The sequence below is a fragment of the Cydia strobilella genome, chromosome 18 (genome assembly GCF_947568885.1).
Source record: "Cydia strobilella chromosome 18, ilCydStro3.1, whole genome shotgun sequence".
NCBI lineage: Eukaryota > Metazoa > Arthropoda > Insecta > Lepidoptera > Tortricidae > Cydia > Cydia strobilella.
The window spans coordinates 2957208-2978947 of NC_086058.1; the positions used below are offsets into that span (position 1 = coordinate 2957208).

The window sequence follows — 21740 nt, forward strand, 5'->3', positions numbered from 1 at the left end:
AGGCGACCAGCGACAGGCGACAAGAGACAAGCGACAGGCGACAGGCGACAAGAGACAGGCGACCAGCGACAGGCGACAAGCGACAGGCGACAAGAGACAAGCGACAGGCGACAAGAGACAGGCGACCAGCGACAGGCGACAAGAGACAAGCGACAGGCGACAGGCGACAAGAGACAAGCGACAGGCGACAGGCGACAAGAGACAAGCGACAGGCGACAAGAGACAGGCGACCAGCGACAGGCGACAGGCGACAAGCGACAAGCGACAGGCGACAGGCGACAAGAGACAAGCGACAGGCGACAGGCGACAAGAGACAAGCGACAGGCGACAAGAGACAGGCGACCAGCGACAGGCGACAAGAGACAGGCGACAAGAGACAGCACCAGCGACAGGCGACAGGCGACAAGAGACAAGCGACAGGCGACAAGAGACAGGCGACCAGCGACAGGCGACAGGCGACAAGAGACAGGCGACAGGCGACAAGAGACAGGCGACCAGCGACAGGCGACAGGCGACAAGAGACAAGCGACAGGCGACCGGCGACAAGCGACAGGCGACTTATTAAGACAAACATTATCCAAAAAGTACCAGGATACCAGAATTGAGAAGGAGGTCGTTCGCCCCATGGCACATAACGGCGCTCGACTCAAGAAGAAGGTCATATGTCCAATTGTGATTACTAATCCTTACGGCCTATATCTTAACGTTTACAATCACTAAATGTCGATTTCCCCGATATATATCCCTTTCACGCACGCGATGTTTTAGAAGGACAGAGACATTTACAACGACATCCACATTTCACGCACACATAGATAGCAGTTCAGTTTGAGGAGCCCAAACAAATTATAAAAGAAGGTGCGTTCTGAAATCCATTACGTATGAATCTGATATATTATTTTACTTTATGATATTTTTAGTTTATTTCCGAATTCTTCACTCCCTTCAACGTGTTTTACGTTTATTAATAACAAATATGTTTAAAACAACTTCCGGAAATTAAGATTTAACTATCTTTTACACGTAAATTTTACGATCAGAATGTAGTATCAAAAACGTTATTGCATGTCATATTGTACCAGGAGCACCTAAACGTCAGTTCGACATCCTGTCAAGCTGTCAGTCTCCGTGTCATTGTCAGCGCGCTGCAATTTGTTATTGAACCTTTTTGTTTATTTCTAAGTTAAAATACGGATCAATTTAACGAGAACACTAGTGTTAAATAATAAAACATGGAATTAAGTGCCTCAAGTTTCATCTGTCAGAATACTTAGTGGAATTATGAACGAAATGTGCGACTGAAGAGGATTTCAGTTTTATAAAGGTATATTTTCCCATCTTCTATGTTTTTTGTAATGAAAAATGAGCTTAATACTGAGCTATTTGGATACGACCAGTCACAGCCGCCCCCGATTTAAGTTTATTAGAAATTATTACAGTAATTTATAAAAAACTTCAATCTACTCTAGATTAGTCGGAAATTTCCCCCCTTTTCTAAACGTGTAGTGTGTATTCCAATACTAAGTGACCGCTAGTGACTCAGCTCTGAAATCAGTTCATTAGAACTCTGTCAATGAATAATGATGACTCTTTCCCCGGAAACTTCGCTCCGCCAGAAATACCAGGTTGTGAATCCGGTAGGTTCTAATAACCCGTCCTTGCCAGTTCATCCCGGCAGCGGCGAGTATTCCTTCCCTCTATGCGCCGTACCCCTCCGTAGAAGAGCATCTAATGAAACAGCAAAGACTTTCCATGCAAAACGAAGAGACCTTTAATTTTTATAAGTACGAAGCCTTCAAGCCTCATCGCCAGAAATTCAAACCAAATTTCATTACCCTATCACCTCCAGTCACGTTTTTTTTGCGCATGTCTTGTACTTGAATAAAATATACCGACTTAAGTTTGTTTGGGTGTTTTTTTTTTTTATAAAACAAACTTAAATTTGACACAAATAAATACCCCATTATGGTATGATAAAATATTTTCGTCTAAACTAAAGCATCGCTTAATCAAAATAAATAACAATAAAATTATTTGCTCAATAATATACCTCACTTCCATGAAAACATATAATTGTACTTCATTAATCTCTTGAAAAGAGCCTCGCCCTTTCTAGACGCTCACGGCCCATCAAAATATGTCGAATGTCGGATATATCCCATCCAAGCCAAGGTGTGTAGAGTTTCGTATTGGGCTTATTACCTTGTGTAGTTCTGGCTACAAAAATCTACCCTTTAAATGGGTCTAGTCCAATGGACTTTAACCTACTGATAAGATTTTTCCAGCCAGATGTCCCATTTTCCCCCCCGTTTTGTTCCCCTTGCAAATGCCGACAAATCTAGTTTACTTTGATTACCCTTAAGCTTTTGTCTATCCGTATCAATCCATTCTTTCCAATAAAGAACATTCGTCATCTGTCATCTCATATTCATACACCTCTGGCATAAATCATCACAGACTCATAACTATAAGTACTCAACACACACACACACAATCATTCCTCCTCAGTTACGCTTACGCACGATTTCTACAGACAGCCAAAGCTTTTCTATGTAATCAAAAAAAAAATATTTCATTAAAACTTGAATTATAATAAATAATATTTAAAAAAAATACACCTATCCTTGCCTGATCCAATACTAATTCATTATTTCTAGTTCTAGATATTAAAAAAAAAAAACTTGTGGCATTCATCCCGAGCCTACCCTTAAAAATTTTTTTTTTATTATTATTATTTTTATTTATTAATTACTATTTACAAAATAATTTGAGCAGTTTGCAAAAAAAATGCACTTATTTAACTTATTTTCACGATTCACTAGATTTTGCATTGACTTTCAATTGAAAGCTTCATCGGAGATGACACCTCATGACCTCATTTGCCCCTGTCCTTTGCCTAACAATGTCGTTCAAACTCAATATTGCCACACCATTATGCAGTAAATCAGCGTTGGAGAAATACAGTTAGTTGCAGAAAAAACGACCCACCTTGCATACAATCTATGCAAATGCTAACCGAAAATGTATAAGGATAGTGGATATAGGATCTGCACAAACGCCTAGGCATAGCGCAAAGTGAAAGGTTTTTGGATGAACTAAATGACAACCTCAGATGGTTGCGGCCCTCAATCATGAAGAATCGAGGAAAAGAACAAACGAAAAATACTGCCAACTGTACATGAAAATATAATCCCGAGTACCTCAATTTATTTCACTTACAACAAGGGTGCTCTACAAAGAACCAAAAAAATTTCACGCAGTAATCATATATTAGCTAATTGTCATACAACTCCGGTCTCATCACCTTAATACTGGGCAATTTTGGTTTCATGAACCTACCTAAGTCACTTATTTAAAACAAAACTGGACTAAAAACCTGGTATGAGTACCATTTTGCCTTCATATGATTAGTCCACTGGCCAATCAAAATAATTCAACCATACTCTGAAATAAAAAACCATATGATATCTATAATGCTAATGATGATGATAGTGATGAATCATAAATTTTAAGAGCCTACCATATATGCTGCAAAACATGTTCATTTTTATTTCCACCAATGATCATTAACAACCCCCACAGCATTTACACCACAAACATACAACAACAATATCCCTTCATGTCAGATCGGGTTTCAAAATTTATAACATAAAACATTTCCTATTTTTTTTTTTTATTTGATTTTAGCTACCTCATATTAAAATAGTAGAATAAAAAATGTAAGTTACAAATATAAATTTTCTATTGAACGTTCAAAACTGTTCATTCTTCCTTGGTCGATGTCTTTATCCCGTAGATTGTTTTGAAAAATCTCTGCAGTCCTTATGACGGTGGCAACAGGAAAACAGTGGTTGTCTTTGCTTGGTTACACGAGCGTCTTGAAGACCGGCCACAATGTCTCTTGTTTTACAAATTGACAGCACAAATATTCACCTTTCCCACTACACTAGAATATTGTATTGTACTCTTGAAAACATGTAACCACTATTTTCTTACACTATAATTCACACTCACAATAAACCACACTAGACTTGAATCATAACACTTTTACTTTTAGGTATCCTATGAACCAAGTACTTATCCTACTAACTTTGTTTTATAACACTGCACAAGTGCATAACCATAATAAGATTTAAAGAATTTTAAAAGAAACATACTATGGAACTAAAACAACTTGATTAGAAATGAAGCCCTAAAATGATCCAAAGCAAAGTAAAAAATTGCAACATTTGTCTAATAAAAATTAACCCAGTTCACAAAAAAAATACATAAAAGTTGAAACTTATTCACTACGCGAGATACGAACTTGGATCATAAGCATTTATATCCCGTTCATTAGTCTACCCTAGAGACCGTTAGACTATTAAGGCGTTAACAAACCAGACAAATTTAGCAATGGCTTTCACACACTGGATTTCTTTTATTTTTCAAGTGTGCGTAAAGCACTTAATAAGATGATAACTAACTCAAAGATTTTTATTTATCATAACGACTGACTGATTGACTGACTAGTTCTGGTAGAAAACGCTTTTGGCATTAAGTCCGCCTTTTGTACGATTATTTTCTTTTGTGTAATAGATTAAATATAAATAAATAAGTAAATCCAAAACCGAACCGTGAATACCTACACATACAAATTATACGGAATGAAATTTACATCGCTATAGTCAAATAATCGCTACAATCAAAGTTGTAAGAAATGAAATCCACTGTATATAAATAATTTCATTCATATAAATGGTTTATTCCACAATTCTTTAAAAACAAATGAAGCAAAAGATAAATAATAGAAAATAATACATACTAAGTTTTCTGAGGTTCCATGTAATTTCGCCCAAATCACCTTCAGTGTGCACCTTGAGAATTCTTTTGTCTCCATCCTTGGCCCGTCACTCACACAATCACCTTTCCATCTTGATTTTAAACATACTGGCAAATACGTTTCCTTGAGTGTTTTATTAATCATCTTCCATAGTAGCTATGATGTTGTGTGTGTCGACGATTATCTAAAAAAAAACACCTCGCTCTCTCCTTCTTCATTTAAATCTCGAGCCTTTACTGAAGCAACTGCACATCATTCGTCGTGTTTACTATCGCATAGGGAAACCATGATTGAAACATTGATTCTAACATGCATCTTGATTTTTCAGTCTGGTAAAGTTTCTCATCTCTGTGTTCTTGTATATCTTCTGATTGTCTAGACCAGCAGTTGCGTGAACGCCTCAGCCAGTTGTAGCACGTCTTCGCGTTACCTTCAGCAACGCCACTGATTCCTACGTTGTTATAGAGCCTCTTTCTTGACTTTAAAAGTTGAGTAGACTTGTAAAATTCATTTATTTTTGTCACTACTAAATTTGTCACTAACGCGAAATAAAAACAATGAAACTTGCGCACGTAAAATAACCCTTTTTTTCACTCAAATACGTGTTTTCGCTCATTTATGAACCTTGTCCGAGATAAGTCCTGCATTCGTATTTGTCTAAAACACCTTTTATACACTCCCTAATAGCATATTTTTGTAGAAGTTCCCTCGTTTACAAAACTGACACAACTGATTTTAACTATGAATTACCCTGATTTCTTGGCCTTACTTTGTTCACATGCACCTAAACTAAACTTCTCAGTGTTCTTTATTTGTTTCACAAAGGCTTTTAATAACTAAAACCCACTAAGTTAAATCTTTACGATTAAATTGACTTAAAAAAAAAACTAGAACCAGTAACGCGATGCTCACGGGCATACGGGTCTCATTCAACTGTCAACAAACGTTTCAGTCGTAATTTCTTTTTTTAAATTCGAAACTATAACTTGATAGTCACGTTCGTCAGTAAAAACGGCGGTAATCTCGAAAATGTATGCGTAAAAAGCTGTCTTCCATAACCGCGCTCCAAACTATGCGTCGCGAATGAGTGTGGAGGAACCTTAAAAAAAAAAAAAAACTTGAACCCCGCGCTTGCCGTTTAATTGTATTTTACTTTATCGATTTTTAAAATTGATTTTCTTTATTTTTCTTATATTTAGCAAAATATACGAATAACGTCAACTATAACCCGTCAATGACAAGTAGCAACACCATTAACGAATGTCATTTACTTACGTTACTTACACACTATAATACTAGATTTACATTCGCGTCCCATGACTGCTTGTGGCTCGCACAGGAATGTAAACCGGGCTTAATAATGTCACTATTCTCCGTCAGATGACGTATTAATGGCTGTCGTTTCCTGATCCGAAAATCTACATTGTCTATACTCATCCTTTTCTTTTAGGTGCCAGCACTAGTGCAAGACAAAGACAGTATGACTCTCTCTGTCTACACTTGAAATGAGACAGTCCTTTGACAAATTTTATTAAAACAATCACACATTAAGATGAAGCATATTTTATAGTAATCGATGAATAACAATAATCAACCTGAAAATATGGAATAAAACAATAATAAAAGAAACCGTCATCTACAAATTAATTTGATCATTGCAATTCAAAAAAAAAAAACGTCTAATTACGATACTAACTGGCTCTAACCTTACATGTATTTCAAAATTTTATAATTTGGTAAAATTTATCAACAATGGAAAACTATTTTTCACTGCATAAATGAAATTGGCAATTTATTTATTTATTATTTTCGTTACTAAATGAAATTGATCGTGCGAACTCGTCTTTTTGCATAAACGTCATTCTCTATGACCACACGCACACATACATTTCCTACAAACAGCAACACGCACACATACACTATGCGACGAAATTAAAAACACGTTCTGACACTCCTGACAATACACCAAACAGGACCCACACAAATTGGTCGGATTCAAAGAATGATTTCGAAATTTACTTGTCTATAGCTCTTGAAGCTGACTTCGATATAGGACCCCTATTGATGGCGCTAGTAAATTAAGATTAAAATGAACAAAAACGCTAATATTATATCATCTAAGGTTTTTAATTTTTATGTAAAAACATTTGAATGGTAAAAACGCTTTTATACAATGTGAAAAAGTCAATAATTGATCTAATAATCTTAAACCATAAACTACTTCTAGAGTAAGATGGAACGTTCCTCTTTCCTTTTCTGGCTCTCTTAATTATTATTTTTTTGTCTATGGTATACTTTCGCTGCCACCAATCCGCCATATTTTGGATCCCGTTGTTTATTGTTGTAGGTTTTTCTTCATAAGATGACTTATCAGATTACTACGGCAAAAATACATTGCTGAACTAAATTTAATGACAGAATTTTAAAACAAAGAATATTCTCCTAGGGTTTCATAACGTTTTTCGCGAAATCGGACAAATATATTTCAAACGTCTAACAAAATGGAAGTACTTAACATGTTATGGAATGAACAGTGAATTTTCCCGTCAAACAAACGATGTTCCCTGCGTCCTTAAACAAATACAAATTTTAGACTGCACAACAGATTTCAAAATGAGCCTACACAGTGCGGATGAAATAGATTAATAGTTAAAACCGTCGCTTCAAACAAGGTAAGATTACGTTCTTGTTTCTTCTTTTAGACAAGTTACTGCTGTTTGAAAGCTCTTAAAAAACTACTATATAACTAATCAGAAAATATTTGTTGGAAGTTTGTCCTATTTTTCATTTAATCTACTTTTCGGACTGATCTTAACTGTTACAACCTAGCTTTTGAATCTCCCATTCCACCACTATCACTTTACTGGAAATGCTTATGTGTGACGTGTCGTGTTATGTTGCCTTATTGTTATGCTTTGTGCAACAACATGACTTTTCTTTTATTGAAAACCGACAAGGATCAAAGTAAAAATCAGTGTTATTTTTTTTTCCAGCAAGCTGAAAACTATTGAAATGTTTCCCGGTGCTTAACATACATGACTGTTGTTGAAGACAGACAGAAGTTGTAATTATGCTGTGAGAACTCCCTTGCTGGTTTTGAAATCTTTACAACACTTTTAAAAGTAAGTATAAAACCTCTGTAACCTCATAAATACTCTCAGCTGGTCCTACTGTGTATGGGATTTGAAAAGTGCCATCACTCTAGAAAGATGAATTGGCTCAATTTTATTTCTGAAATAAGGCTTTGAACTAGGAAGTGCAATATATTATAAAAATCATAATGATGTGATAACTCCAAAATTACTAGACGGATTTTAATGTGGTTTTCGCCTATGAGTAGAGTAATTTTTGAAAAAGGTTTAGGTATATAACTAGTTGAGGTCTTGCGCAACCCTCTTGCGAAGTCGGGGCAGATCGCTAGTAATGAATATATATTTTCTCTTAACAAGGAACCCCCTATTGTTTAACAACTTAAAGTATGTTGACCTAAGACCCTTCTGTCAGCACAAACCATCTATCATTCAAGAAAGGTTCTTAATCAATATTACATACTTGCTCACTTACTGACATGTATTCTTTTTCCCTGCTGAATTAATTAAATATTGGAAGCAATTTTCAGAAACACATAACTATACTATCTGTTGCCACAATTTATTTCTACTTGCCTATGCATTATTCATTTTAGACTGAGCGACTTAACCATTTGGAGTGAGCGTCTTAATTTTTCCGGAGTGGTCACTAAATATCATTTTAATGTTAACTATTTACTCATTTATTTTTCTGGTAATAACTATTCCTCTTTTGCAATAAATTTACCATTATATGCCGAATTTTTCAGCAAGCAACCTAGCTGCCGGCCGACCGTGGTATTTCAAGTCGAGTGAAGAAAATTTTCATTGCTGCTTTCATGGGTTCTTCTGGATGTTTTGACAGTTCCCTAGTAAGTACGAGTGTAACTAATTACTATGCCACCTAGAACGCAATGTTTAGACCAAGTTTTAATTAGAAAAAAAAACTTAAGTTTTTCCTTTGTTCAAAAAAATCTGAACTATTTATTCCCACTTTCCTTACTTAACTGCGAAGACCCTACCTCTAATGAATAATAAAACACTTAATTAGACTTATAAATATAGCCTACTTTAACTAACTTTTACATTTTCAATTTCAGTGTTCCCGGGGACTGTCCGTGTCACAGCATCATTTATCCGGTTGACTTCAATGTACATCTACAGACTGCTTCTTCTTATGAAAGGTATCTTATCTCATTATATAAATACAAAACCTATTATTATAGGCTTAAAAAAAAACTCATGACTTAAGTCTGAAATTAATATTCCAAAAACCTGAACTGTGACTCCCCGGTGAAAAAGCAGAGAGATGAAAACTGTTATTTAGCCTAACATACCTTATGCTAGCCAGAGTTAGCTATACTTAGTATACACTTAATCTAGCTTATCTATGACCTAACCCTGGAAATGAGTCCTGTAAGGCAAACATTCTCAAACTTTTTTGGATTTTGAAAAATTTAAGCACTGCCTATGAAATCTAAAATTTCCCATGGATGTATTTGTATATATTTTTATTAAATTATCATAACATTGACGAAATTCGGGAGAGTACATGCGATCGCGTACCTGACTAAATGCAGACTGGTTTTGTTGAAGTAGCCTCATATTTCAATACACTTCACACGACTTAAAAGTAATGACGCGCCCCCACGAATGGATGCCTGAAGAAAAATATTGTTGTTTTGCCCAGCTAAAACTGACTCTAAAGCTACTTATTTTTACTCTTTATTAACTGAGATTTCTAACACTTGTCTATTTTTTTCAGGCTACCGAGCCACTGATACTTCAATACTCCAGTTCGATGGCCATATTTCAAGAATTTTGCTGCAACGATAGCTGCCGTCTACACTGCATACTACAGAAAAAATGAGCCTAACGTTCTTTCTCCATGTTAGGTACTTAGAATGCTAACTTAAACAACTATATATTATTATTTTACTGTAATCAGAACACGATTGAAAAATACCATCAGCAGAACAGTACTATAATACACATACTACAACTATGCTTATGTATGCACACCGTTCGTCCAGATGCTTTAGTGCGTTACATATATTAATCGATTTTCATGAAATTATTTGAGCGAGAACAAGGCAGCTCACAGATGCCCAGTAGATAATTGTAATGACTATAACAGTAAACTATACACATTTCAACGCTATTCCTGGTAAATATTGAGACTTTTAGGGTTCCGTACTAAAGAGTATATAGATAAATGTCCATACATATGTGTATGTCCCACTAAATTTCTAATAATAATTGTATGATATACTATTACTTGATATTTTAGACTAAATTTCCTAACATGTGCGTTAGATAACTGCTAAAATCCTTGTTCATACATCCATAGATACACGTATATTCTACAGTAGCAAATGTATGACGTCTACATACACCAATCAACGTGAACTCAGTTCTAACAACATATGTGATTGTTCCTTAGAGCCACGCTCAAGTGATAAATTGTGAATAGCTACTTTTTTTTTTTTATATGGAAGGCAAAGAACAGCCGAGCCACTTGAATGTAAGTGATAACCGTCGCACCGCAAAACCAAAGGGATCGCAAATGCGTTGTCGGCGTTACAGAATACGCCCCCTCTTCCTTAATATTTTTGCGTGTAAATGGACAATTACACGCCCCCATAATTTTTCAACTAAGCATACCTACTTCTTACACAAGTAGTTATCTTAGCCTAGGTTATCTTAGGTAAGCTTATTTCTAGACTATTGGCAACGGCGGTAGCGATCCTGTCTATAAATGTAGCCTGACAGAGGCATGCACCTACGTGTATTTTACCACAAATATGTGCTCCCAAGTCTTGAATATTATTTATTTAGTTATGTATGTACTTTATCGATATAGGTATGCACTACGCCGCCTAGTATAGGGAGCGTGCATGAACTAGAGGGCAATGCAATTATATAGGGGCAGCACATAAACAGTCAGATTCTTGGCACGAAACGTAAATGTGAAGCTTATGCTTCCGATGTACCCCACAAGATGGCGGCACCCACTATGCTAAAGAAAACGTACGAGAACGGTAGATGGTAGCACTTTCTTTGTCAATGCGCATATTTATGTTTCCGATTCAGGCCACTAGATGGCAGACCCTCCAACACTATAGACCGTCCGCGTTTGCCTACACTGAGGTTAGATTGATATGTGAAACTGTTCCGAAATATTTATTTATTTATTTCATTGTTATTATTGGTACCTGCGGAGGAGCTAAATTCTTAACGAATCTATGACGCGCGGGAAATAAATGAAAGTTTTTGCTTAAAATAGCCATTTTAAGTGCTAAAATTATAATAAATGAGCTTTAATTATGCTATTTTATTTTTCAGATATCAAGAACGCAAGAAAATGAATCTACAATTGATTTTTATGACGACACACATCCTAACTCATGAATATGAAAAGGAATTCCCACCCTACGGCTAGAAAAGAAATGAAAATAATAGAACTAGTTTATTTTTATGAATCAGTAATTCAGGGATTTTTATTTTATTTCTATGTGTACATGGAAACTGAATAATAAAATATTTGTTTCATGACTTTTATTCAAAACCACGACAAAAATAGCAACTATTGAATAATAAACAATGTTTCAAGACTTATTTAAATCTACAATAATAACAGAGTCCAAAATTAAATGTACCCACTCCATTTCACGCCAACAAAATGTAGCCAAAGGCTACTTTTGCATAACTATATTTTGAAAACCCATAGTAACCCAGGTAAATTAAATCCTGCGTCACGGCTTCCACCAAAATGTAGCCAAAGGCTACTTTTTAGATCCTGGTCACGGCACCAAAATGTCACCCACCCCAAATATTACTATTAAACTACTCTTATACTAAACACCTCTTAAGAATCTACCCCTAAAATTGGCCATGTGATCGTCTAGATAGTAGTTAGAACCCCTCGAATTGTACCGCGGAACCCTAGATTCTTTAATGAGTATCGACTAAATTTTGGACTCCGGTATTATTCATTATTACCTATATTTTAAGGAATATTTATATTTATGGTACTGAAGATATATTAATATAAAACTAAAGGAATATTTTAATAGTTACAGTAGTAGAAATAGTAGATTGTGTCGCTAGGGAAGAAATTGACATATTTACGGTGAGGCCGCACATCAAATCCTGAACGACGCGAATGATTCCATAATTGAAAACTGAGCGTAGCGAAGCATTCTAAAATAGTATTCCGAGCGTAGTGATGAAATTAATATTACAATTTTGTTAAATCTATTCGTGTAATGTAAATGCTGTTAAAGGCTTACTACATATGACATTATTTAGGTAATTGCAGCATATATGGTTAATATGAGGTTAAAAATGTTATTGGAAAAATGAGTTTAAAAATGTTTTTGGTGAAGTCCCGCTACGCCTATTAAGCCTTCGGGATAACATACGAAGCAGCACTCCCAGGATAAGCCCATTTACACCCTAGCTTTTTAGGAAAAGTTATAATTATACTATCACCTTCTAAACGATGTGTGAGTTCACACGTACTGCTTCGCATGCTCGATGCGGGTCAGAAGGCCTTATCCCGTTTTAAAACATCATTCGGGTCACCTATCCTAACATTGTAGCCAGACGGGCTATGACCAACGCTTCGCAACCTAAGCATTCCTAGATGATCTGATGAAAGAAGCGCCAAGTATCATCAATCAATCAAAATTACTTATTTTTTTTAGGTTCAAAAGCTAGGGATACTGATCCCTTTTCCCAATACCCAGAACTGAAAGTATAGACTAAATTTCTAGTCTTTTAGATGTATAAACGAAGTACTAATGTTATTTGCTATATTTTATGAGACTGAAATATCAAGTTGAGCATTATTCCACTCAAATTCCCATTGGACTGCTCTTGCCTGCCAAGGGGTCCCTAAAACAAACCATTCTTCTATCCCAGAACGATCTGTATGCCTAAACCCATCTTGATATTTTAAGAATTTATTTTGCAAATACCTTAGAAACCTGATTGCAAAACTCAGTACCTCGTCTTTACTCCAAAAACCAGAAATTTAATAGATAAAAAAATAAAGATTTCATAGGAATTTAATTTATTTTCCCCAGATAAATTAAAAGTTTGAAAGATTTAGGCAAAAGAATCCTTTACCTTTTAAATACACATATTTTAGGTTAATGAAGCCATATTTTTAAGTCTTTAAAAGAAGAATTTATATCAACCATATCAGAGTCTTAGACCAAGCATAAAAGAGACCCTACACACAAATACCTACAGACAAATAGTGTATGACTCTACCCTATTTATAATCCTACCCTCTGGCCCTACTCTAGGTACACCCAAAGCACAGATCGCACTTACCATTGACCTAGTGCCTTGGAATATACACAAGTGTATCCCTACTAGAAGCTGGAAAGTTCGGTAGACCAAACCGAGATTAGCAAAACTAATGGTCCGTGTATTTGACTCCCCCTCCTACGCTCGCAAGCCAAAGAATTAGGAGGTAAGTCGCCCTATTCCGTGTCTATCAGTGGATCGGAACCCTTTGCACACACCAGCACCAACCACATGAGAAGTCCTGCCGCAACTAAGACTAAGTATATAATAATAATCACGACAGAACCCTTCCCCGCAATCAGCACTAGCATGCGCCAGAGCACCGAAATATATAAATATATTTAATAGGGGACCAGATCCCAATTACTGCCGACTTTAGTGAGCTCAGATTACTCCGAATGGCACGCACGTGATGCCCTCACTTCCATCTAACAGCTGGGCTTTGAGACCTGGGAGATAGTTCATCTCTTATGTTGGTAAAGAAGAGATGCCAGGCCCTCTCAAGCCTGGAACTAAAAGACTCCTAACCACCCATCACCTTTAACACCGCCAGGCGTGATGAATGTTTAGTTGGACAAACTGTCAGTCCAAGCAATGATCTGGCTTCAAAAATAGCAAAAGACCCCATAGAAAAGACACTAAAATAACTAAGAGTAATTTTACTAGTATAATTTCTCACAAAACAAACAAACTAAATAAAGAAGTGAAATTCCCTTAGGCACCATTATCCAAGCTTAACATTACGAAAATTACTTCTCGCAAAATTAAACCTAGACACAATTTCAAGTACCTGCTATGCAACGATATTGTCCCTGCATAACGTGGCGGCACTTAGAACAATACAGTGTAGAAAATTTCACTTCACGGCACTCAACACTACACACAACACATCAGTAAAGAATCTCCACTATAGTCCTAGTTTAGCGTTACGACGATATTGTCCCCGTAAAACCAAACACAGACCAATTCCAAGTCCTTGCTATGCAACGATATTGTCCCTGCATAACGTGGCGGCACTCGGAATAATTCAGTATCGAAAACTTTACAATAAAATAAAACCCATACATAGCAGCAAAGAATCTCCACAATAGTCTAGGTTCAGCGTTACGACGATATTGTCCCCGTAAAACCAAACGCAGACACAAATTCTAAGTTTTAATTTACCAAGATAATTCCAAGTAAAACAAACACAGAAAAAGTAGCAGAGAAACTTCGCTTACCAGTACGAAAATTACGCCCAAAAGCCAGAGTCACGACTAGTCCGATGGTTGAAGAATGAATGAATCCCCCCGTGCCCGCTCCGGCCTTTTATACCGTTTAGTAGCGACAGGCGACTTGCGACAGGCGACAGGCGACAAGCGACAGGCGACCGGCGACCGACGACAAGCGACCGACGACTGGCGACATAACAATAGGATATTGACGACAAGCGACCAGCGACAGGCGAACGGCGACCAGCGACAGGCGACCGGCGACAAGCGACCAGGGACAAGCGACCGGCGACAAGCGACCGGCGACATAACAATAGAATACTGACGACAAGCGACAGGCGACCGGCGACAGGCGACAGGCGACCAGCGACAGGCGACAGGCGACAAGAGACAGGCGACCAGCGACAGGCGACAAGAGACAGGTGACCAGCGACAGGCGACAGGCGACAAGAGACAAGCGACAGGCGACAAGCGACAAGAGACAGGCGACAGGCGACAAGAGACAGGCGACAGGCGACAAGAGACAAGCGACAGGCGACAAGCGACAAGAGACAGGCGACAGGCGACAAGAGACAGGCGACCAGCGACAGGCGACAAGAGACAAGCGACAGGCGACAGGCGACAAGAGACAAGCGACAGGCGACAGGCGACAAGAGACAGGCGACCAGCGACAGGCGACAGGCGACAAGAGACAGGCGACAGGCGACAAGAGACAGGCGACAGGCGACAAGCGACAGGCGACAAGCGACAAGAGACAGGCGACAGGCGACAAGAGACAGGCGACCAGCGACAAGCGACAGGCGACAGGCGACAAGAGACAGGCGACCAGCGACAGGCGACAAGCGACAGGCGACAGGCGACAAGAGACAAGCGACAGGCGACAGGCGACAAGAGACAGGCGACCAGCGACAGGCGACAAGAGACAGGTGACCAGCGACAGGCGACAGGCGACAAGAGACAGGCGACAAGAGACAAGCGACAGGCGACAGGCGACAAGAGACAGGCGACCAGCGACAGGCGACAGGCGACAAGAGACAGGCGACAGGCGACAGGCGACAAGAGACAGGCGACAGGCGACAGGCGACAAGAGACAAGCGACAGACGACAAGCGACAAGAGACAGGCGACAGGCGACAAGAGACAGGCGACCAGCGACAGGCGACAAGAGACAAGCGACAGGCGACAGGCGACAAGAGACAGGCGACCAGCGACAGGCGACAAGCGACAAGAGACAGGCGACAGGCGACAAGAGACAGGCGACCAGCGACAGGCGACAAGAGACAAGCGACAGGCGACAGGCGACAAGAGACAGGCGACCAGCGACAGGCGACAAGCGACAGGCGACAAGAGACAAGCGACAGGCGACAGGCGACAAGAGACAGGCGACCAGCGACAGGCGACAAGAGACAGGTGACCAGCGACAGGCGACAGGCGACAAGAGACAAGCGACAGGCGACAAGAGACAAGCGACAGGCGACAGGCGACAAGAGACAGGCGACCAGCGACAGGCGACAGGCGACAAGAGACAGGCGACAGGCGACAGGCGACAAGAGACAGGCGACAGGCGACAGGCGACAAGAGACAAGCGACAGACGACAAGCGACAAGAGACAGGCGACAGGCGACAAGAGACAGGCGACCAGCGACAGGCGACAAGAGACAAGCGACAGGCGACAGGCGACAAGAGACAGGCGACCAGCGACAGGCGACAAGCGACAGGCGACAGGCGACAAGAGACAAGCGACAGACGACAAGCGACAAGAGACAGGCGACAGGCGACAAGAGACAGGCGACCAGCGACAGGCGACAAGAGACAAGCGACAGGCGACAGGCGACAAGAGACAGGCGACCAGCGACAGGCGACAAGCGACAGGCGACAGGCGACAAGAGACAGGCGACAGGCGACAAGAGACAGGCGACCAGCGACAGGCGACAAGAGACAAGCGACAGGCGACAGGCGACAAGAGACAAGCGACAGGCGACAGGCGACAAGAGACAAGCGACAGGCGACAAGAGACAGGCGACCAGCGACAGGCGACAAGCGACAAGCGACAGGCGACAAGAGACAAGCGACAGGCGACAGGCGACAAGAGACAAGCGACAGGCGACAAGAGACAGGCGACCAGCGACAGGCGACAAGAGACAGGCGACAAGAGACAGCACCAGCGACAGGCGACAGGCGACAAGAGACAAGCGACAGGCGACAAGAGACAGGCGACCAGCGACAGGCGACAGGCGACAAGAGACAGGCGACAGGCGACAAGAGACAGGCGACCAGCGACAGGCGACAGGCGACAAGAGACAAGCGACAGGCGACCGGCGACAAGCGACAGGCGACTTATTAAGACAAACATTATCCAAAAAGTACCAGGATACCAGAATTGAGAAGGAGGTCGTTCGCCCCATGGCACATAACGGCGCTCGACTCAAGAAGAAGGTCATATGTCCAATTGTGATTACTAATCCTTACGGCCTATATCTTAACGTTTACAATCACTAAATGTCGATTTCCCCGATATATATCCCTTTCACGCACGCGATGTTTTAGAAGGACAGAGACATTTACAACGACATCCACATTTCACGCACACATAGATAGCAGTTCAGTTTGAGGAGCCCAAACAAATTATAAAAGAAGGTGCGTTCTGAAATCCATTACGTATGAATCTGATATATTATTTTACTTTATGATATTTTTAGTTTATTTCCGAATTCTTCACTCCCTTCAACGTGTTTTACGTTTATTAATAACAAATATGTTTAAAACAACTTCCGGAAATTAAGATTTAACTATCTTTTACACGTAAATTTTACGATCAGAATGTAGTATCAAAAACGTTATTGCATGTCATATTGTACCAGGAGCACCTAAACGTCAGTTCGACATCCTGTCAAGCTGTCAGTCTCCGTGTCATTGTCAGCGCGCTGCAATTTGTTATTGAACCTTTTTGTTTATTTCTAAGTTAAAATACGGATCAATTTAACGAGAACACTAGTGTTAAATAATAAAACATGGAATTAAGTGCCTCAAGTTTCATCTGTCAGAATACTTAGTGGAATTATGAACGAAATGTGCGACTGAAGAGGATTTCAGTTTTATAAAGGTATATTTTCCCATCTTCTATGTTTTTTGTAATGAAAAATGAGCTTAATACTGAGCTATTTGGATACGACCAGTCACAACCTGAAATTCGTGAATACACCGTTTGAAATGTGTACATATTTTACTCTAATCTCCAGTGGTTGGACTAATGTTACAAATGAGTACCTATTTAATCGAAATTGAGATTCAATAAGCGAGAATTCAAGTTGTTCAACAAATGAAACGGAAAGTTTCTTGTAAAATTGACACAAATGAGGGAATAAATACAAGGATTTTTTTACCTACAGTAATTAAGGGGATTTTCATAAACGCCTGTCCTAACAATCCCTTGATAATTGTTTGTCCTTATCCGCCATTTTAACATTGTTTGTTTTGAAGACACAACATTTAACAGAGGTTTGCTAATTTTTAAGAATAAGGGGGTTATGAAATAAAACTATGAAAACGGATTATATCGCGTATATTGAATTTATAATACATCCCGACGTTTCGAACTCTTTACAGCGTTCGTGGTCAACGGGTGACTGAGGAAAAATTACAAAATACAAAAATACCCACATACTAAAATAATGAACAATCATAGACTACAAACTTTAAGGCTGGTTGTACATGCAAAATCGGTTCATAAGTTATACACTATAATTATTTTTCAAGTAAAGATATATATATATACGCGATAAAAAACTATGCCGGCTCCAACCCTACACCACGGACCCGAGAAGATTTAATTCCCTCCTAAATTGTAGGAGGGTATCCCAATATGGGACCGGCAACAAACTCGGCGGGACACATCTTTTCAAAACATCAGAATGATATAATCCGTTTTCATAGTTTTATTTCATGAGTAACTATCGCGGTAACCGAAGACAATAATAAGGGGGTTAGTTTATGTCCGAGATAAATAGTCAAGCATATTTCGAGGTACTTTACCCCCTTAGCATACGACACGCGTCATTTTTTACAGTTGGAATTATAACTTTGAATCAATTAATTAAGGTTCAAATTTGATTGATTGAAGCGGTCCGTCACCGGCTGTCTACTGCCGATAAGGAGAAAAGCATTCTGCAAAGTCAACGTGTCTTCAAACATTCTGTATGAAGGCGCTGCTAACGTGCCTAAGCCTTTCTTCTGTATAAAGTCGGAATAGGCAGTGATTTAAGTACATAGGGTACAGTGTCGCAGTAATGCCCAGCCCTGTTCGATAACAAACACGCGACGTCTACTTTATACTGTTTCCATAACTTTTGCTTTCAAGTTAAATGTAAGTTATTTAGTAATGTGAATTTGGAAATGTCGGGTACTCGAGGTGGTATTTACTTTTGAAATATAGTTCAAATCGTAAAGGATATTTTGGAGGGGTTAAGACATTATTTAAGCTTGGTAACTAATACCAATATCGAAATACAATCATAAGAACCATATTAATTCTACCTCATAGGTATGACGTATTTCGATTTTAAAGTATTTTCTCTATGGATTGTGTGTTGGAGACAATATTAAAATGAAAGGGGCCCTGGTCCCGACCGTGTCTCCACATAAATAAATTTATTTTATAACAATAAAAAACTGATTCATATCTTCCATTTTCTTATTTTTATTCAGATGTTTCTACCATAGACAAAAGTATAACAAAAAACCTAAAGAGTTTTGATAACTTGTGTTCGGTTATGAACATTGTGTGTGAAGAGTGCTGATTCAATTAGCGATAGAAGTAAAAATATACACAACCATATAATATCGTGGTCAATCTTTGGCATTGATCATTACCTTAACAGCCCAGGGGTCTTAAAATTTGACTCACGGGCCATTACTATCACTTTGGCTCTCGCGCTACCTTACCACGGGCTCAAAAGTAAGAGTTCGCAGTCCGGACCCGATTCGTGGGCCTTAGTTTGGAGACCCCTTTTATAATCTAATCTAATGATAGTTCACCGCATACTAATATAATACGTTCGCCTTATTATAGCCCTATTATAGACCTATAAGGTGATACGGATTGCTTAACCGATCGTTAACACGTCAGCTGAATTTCGCGGCATTAGTTTATTGACCTAACGTTAGTTCGCAGCATTGTTTTCCATAGTAATTTGCAAATGAAGGACGTCAAATTGTAACTTACACTTTTATGGGGTCCAGTCTGAACTCTGAAGTGCAGGACGAGGACGGCATCGTCGCCAGTCTTCTTTAAACCCTTAGTATTGTGACCCTTTAGGGCGGTGCCTCACCGGGACACCATGGTTGGATGCGCAACCAGGCGGATACCAGGTGAGATACACTCTATGGAGCTGATGTATTTTGTTGGTGACATATTTCGACTGGTTGCGCCGCCTTGGTGTTCCGGTGAAATAAGACCCTTAGTATAGTTACTTTGCTTAGTGTAGTTATCGAAGATACCTATCCTGTGGTCCTTAGTGTAGTTACTTACCATCATAGTCGATCTCTCCATCTCTCGTCCGCGGCAGGTCGACGGGCGGCGCCGAGTCCGGCTCAGGCGCGCCCTCTGCCGGGCAATTCCGACTTGCACTGTAACAATACAAACAATATGATACATATATGGGATACACATCACATCATTATCAAGTGCTTATTAAAAACTTATAGGGAAACTACTACTACTACTTACATACTACTACTACTTAAATAATCATAGCGAAGGTAGCCTCAAGTCACACATTATGATTAGAGGTTTCCCTGACATGGCGGTGCAGAATCGGTGAATGGGTACTTGACATATGTTGAATATTGTAACAAAACTTAGCTAAATGGATAAAAAATTAGCCATCCATTATAAAAAGTGTAATTTAAAAAGATTTATTGAGATTTAAAAAAATACAAAGAGGTTTTCACATGCATACGGCTACGCTACTCGCTGGCACTGAATGTGTTAAATTGCTATTTAACACATTCAGTGCTGTATCTGCTGATACAGCTAACTATAGAGACTCCATTTTCAGAAGTGATCAATCGTAAACGAGTCATATCCGGCTCACTCGTCACAGGGCGCAAACGATCGGAAAAACGGGATAGCTCACAAATAGTTTTTTTTTAAAGACACCTTGCGAGGAATTCTTGCTGTACTGAGGCAGATTAAAGTAGCCCGTCGGAAGCTAAATGCCGTATTCTAGGTAATATAGCACCTACCGTAGATTAACATAGGCGCATCCCGATCGAGCTTTACGTCATTTGACTATATGTGACTTTTTCAACCAAGGTACCACATTGTCGCTTGTTGGTAAGGTTGATTTCTAATTGAAGCTATATGGAAATAGCGCCTTACTTACAAGCGACATCAAATACCCTTTTGGTTGAAAATGGCACATATGTCAACGTGACAATCAGTCAATATGGTAAGCTATTGAGTTATTGAGTTTTATGCTTACTATCCTAACACAACGGTTCAATTTGGATTGGAACAAATGTTTTCAGCTTTAAGTTAACGCTCGTACTGTAATATTTACAGCCATTTTGGTGATGTATTGCGTTGGATTTTTCAGCCGTTTATCAAAAACCTGAAACTTTCGGCTTATTTACGGTAGCCGATTAATTTCAGGCGATACGACTTTACTTTTGTTTTTATAACAGGGATTTTTGGCTTTCAATTAAGTTTTTAGGTTTCCGTAAAAAGTATAGTTACCTACGTTAATTTTTATTGTCTAACAAAAGACATCTAAACGTATGCTCTAATCGCTTCTTGCTTCTTTCTTCGTTGATACCTAATGACAATTTAATAGCCCGTTTTCCCTTGCTTTCTCTTAATACTTACTAGATGTTGTGAATATCTCTTGCCATTTTATGTAGGTTATTAAGCTTCTTTCGTACCTTTGTATTTAGCTTCTTTAATACCCTATAGACCTAGGCACTAGCTTTTTTACCTAGTATAACATAAACAGAACGGTCAAATGTGTGTCGCATTCACGCAAAAAAGAGGGTTCTGTACGATAATAAATCTTTCTAATTTGTAATTTATTTTATTTATTTGTAAAGTATCACATACGTATGATGTTTACAAACAAGTAATCAGTTTAACATTTAAAACTTTCGCGTTTTGAACACATATTAAATCACATTAAATGCACTTTTCGTGGGGTAGTCACACAAATCTCTGTTTTGACAATTTGCTGGGACGTCAGTTAGCCGCGACCACGACCAGTGAAACCTGTGTCGAAACGTCGGTAAATAAAGGTAACAAAATAAATTCGCGATAGACCCTGTTTAAATG

At 39.0% G+C, this 21740-nt stretch overlaps 2 protein-coding genes across 3 annotated transcripts in view; both read right to left on the minus strand.

Annotated features, from left to right (window-relative positions):
- LOC134749479 (RING finger and CHY zinc finger domain-containing protein 1) overlaps positions 1-21740 on the minus strand; it is a 105492-nt gene that overhangs the window by 57051 nt on the left and 26701 nt on the right. The gene's annotated exons all lie outside the window — the stretch shown is intronic.
- LOC134749490 (oxysterol-binding protein-related protein 9) overlaps positions 1-21740 on the minus strand; it is a 142997-nt gene that overhangs the window by 38536 nt on the left and 82721 nt on the right. The window contains exon 9 of the mRNA XM_063684431.1: positions 19947-20044. Within this exon, the coding sequence (XP_063540501.1) occupies positions 19947-20044 (98 nt within the window). The remainder of the gene's footprint in view (positions 1-19946; positions 20045-21740) is intronic.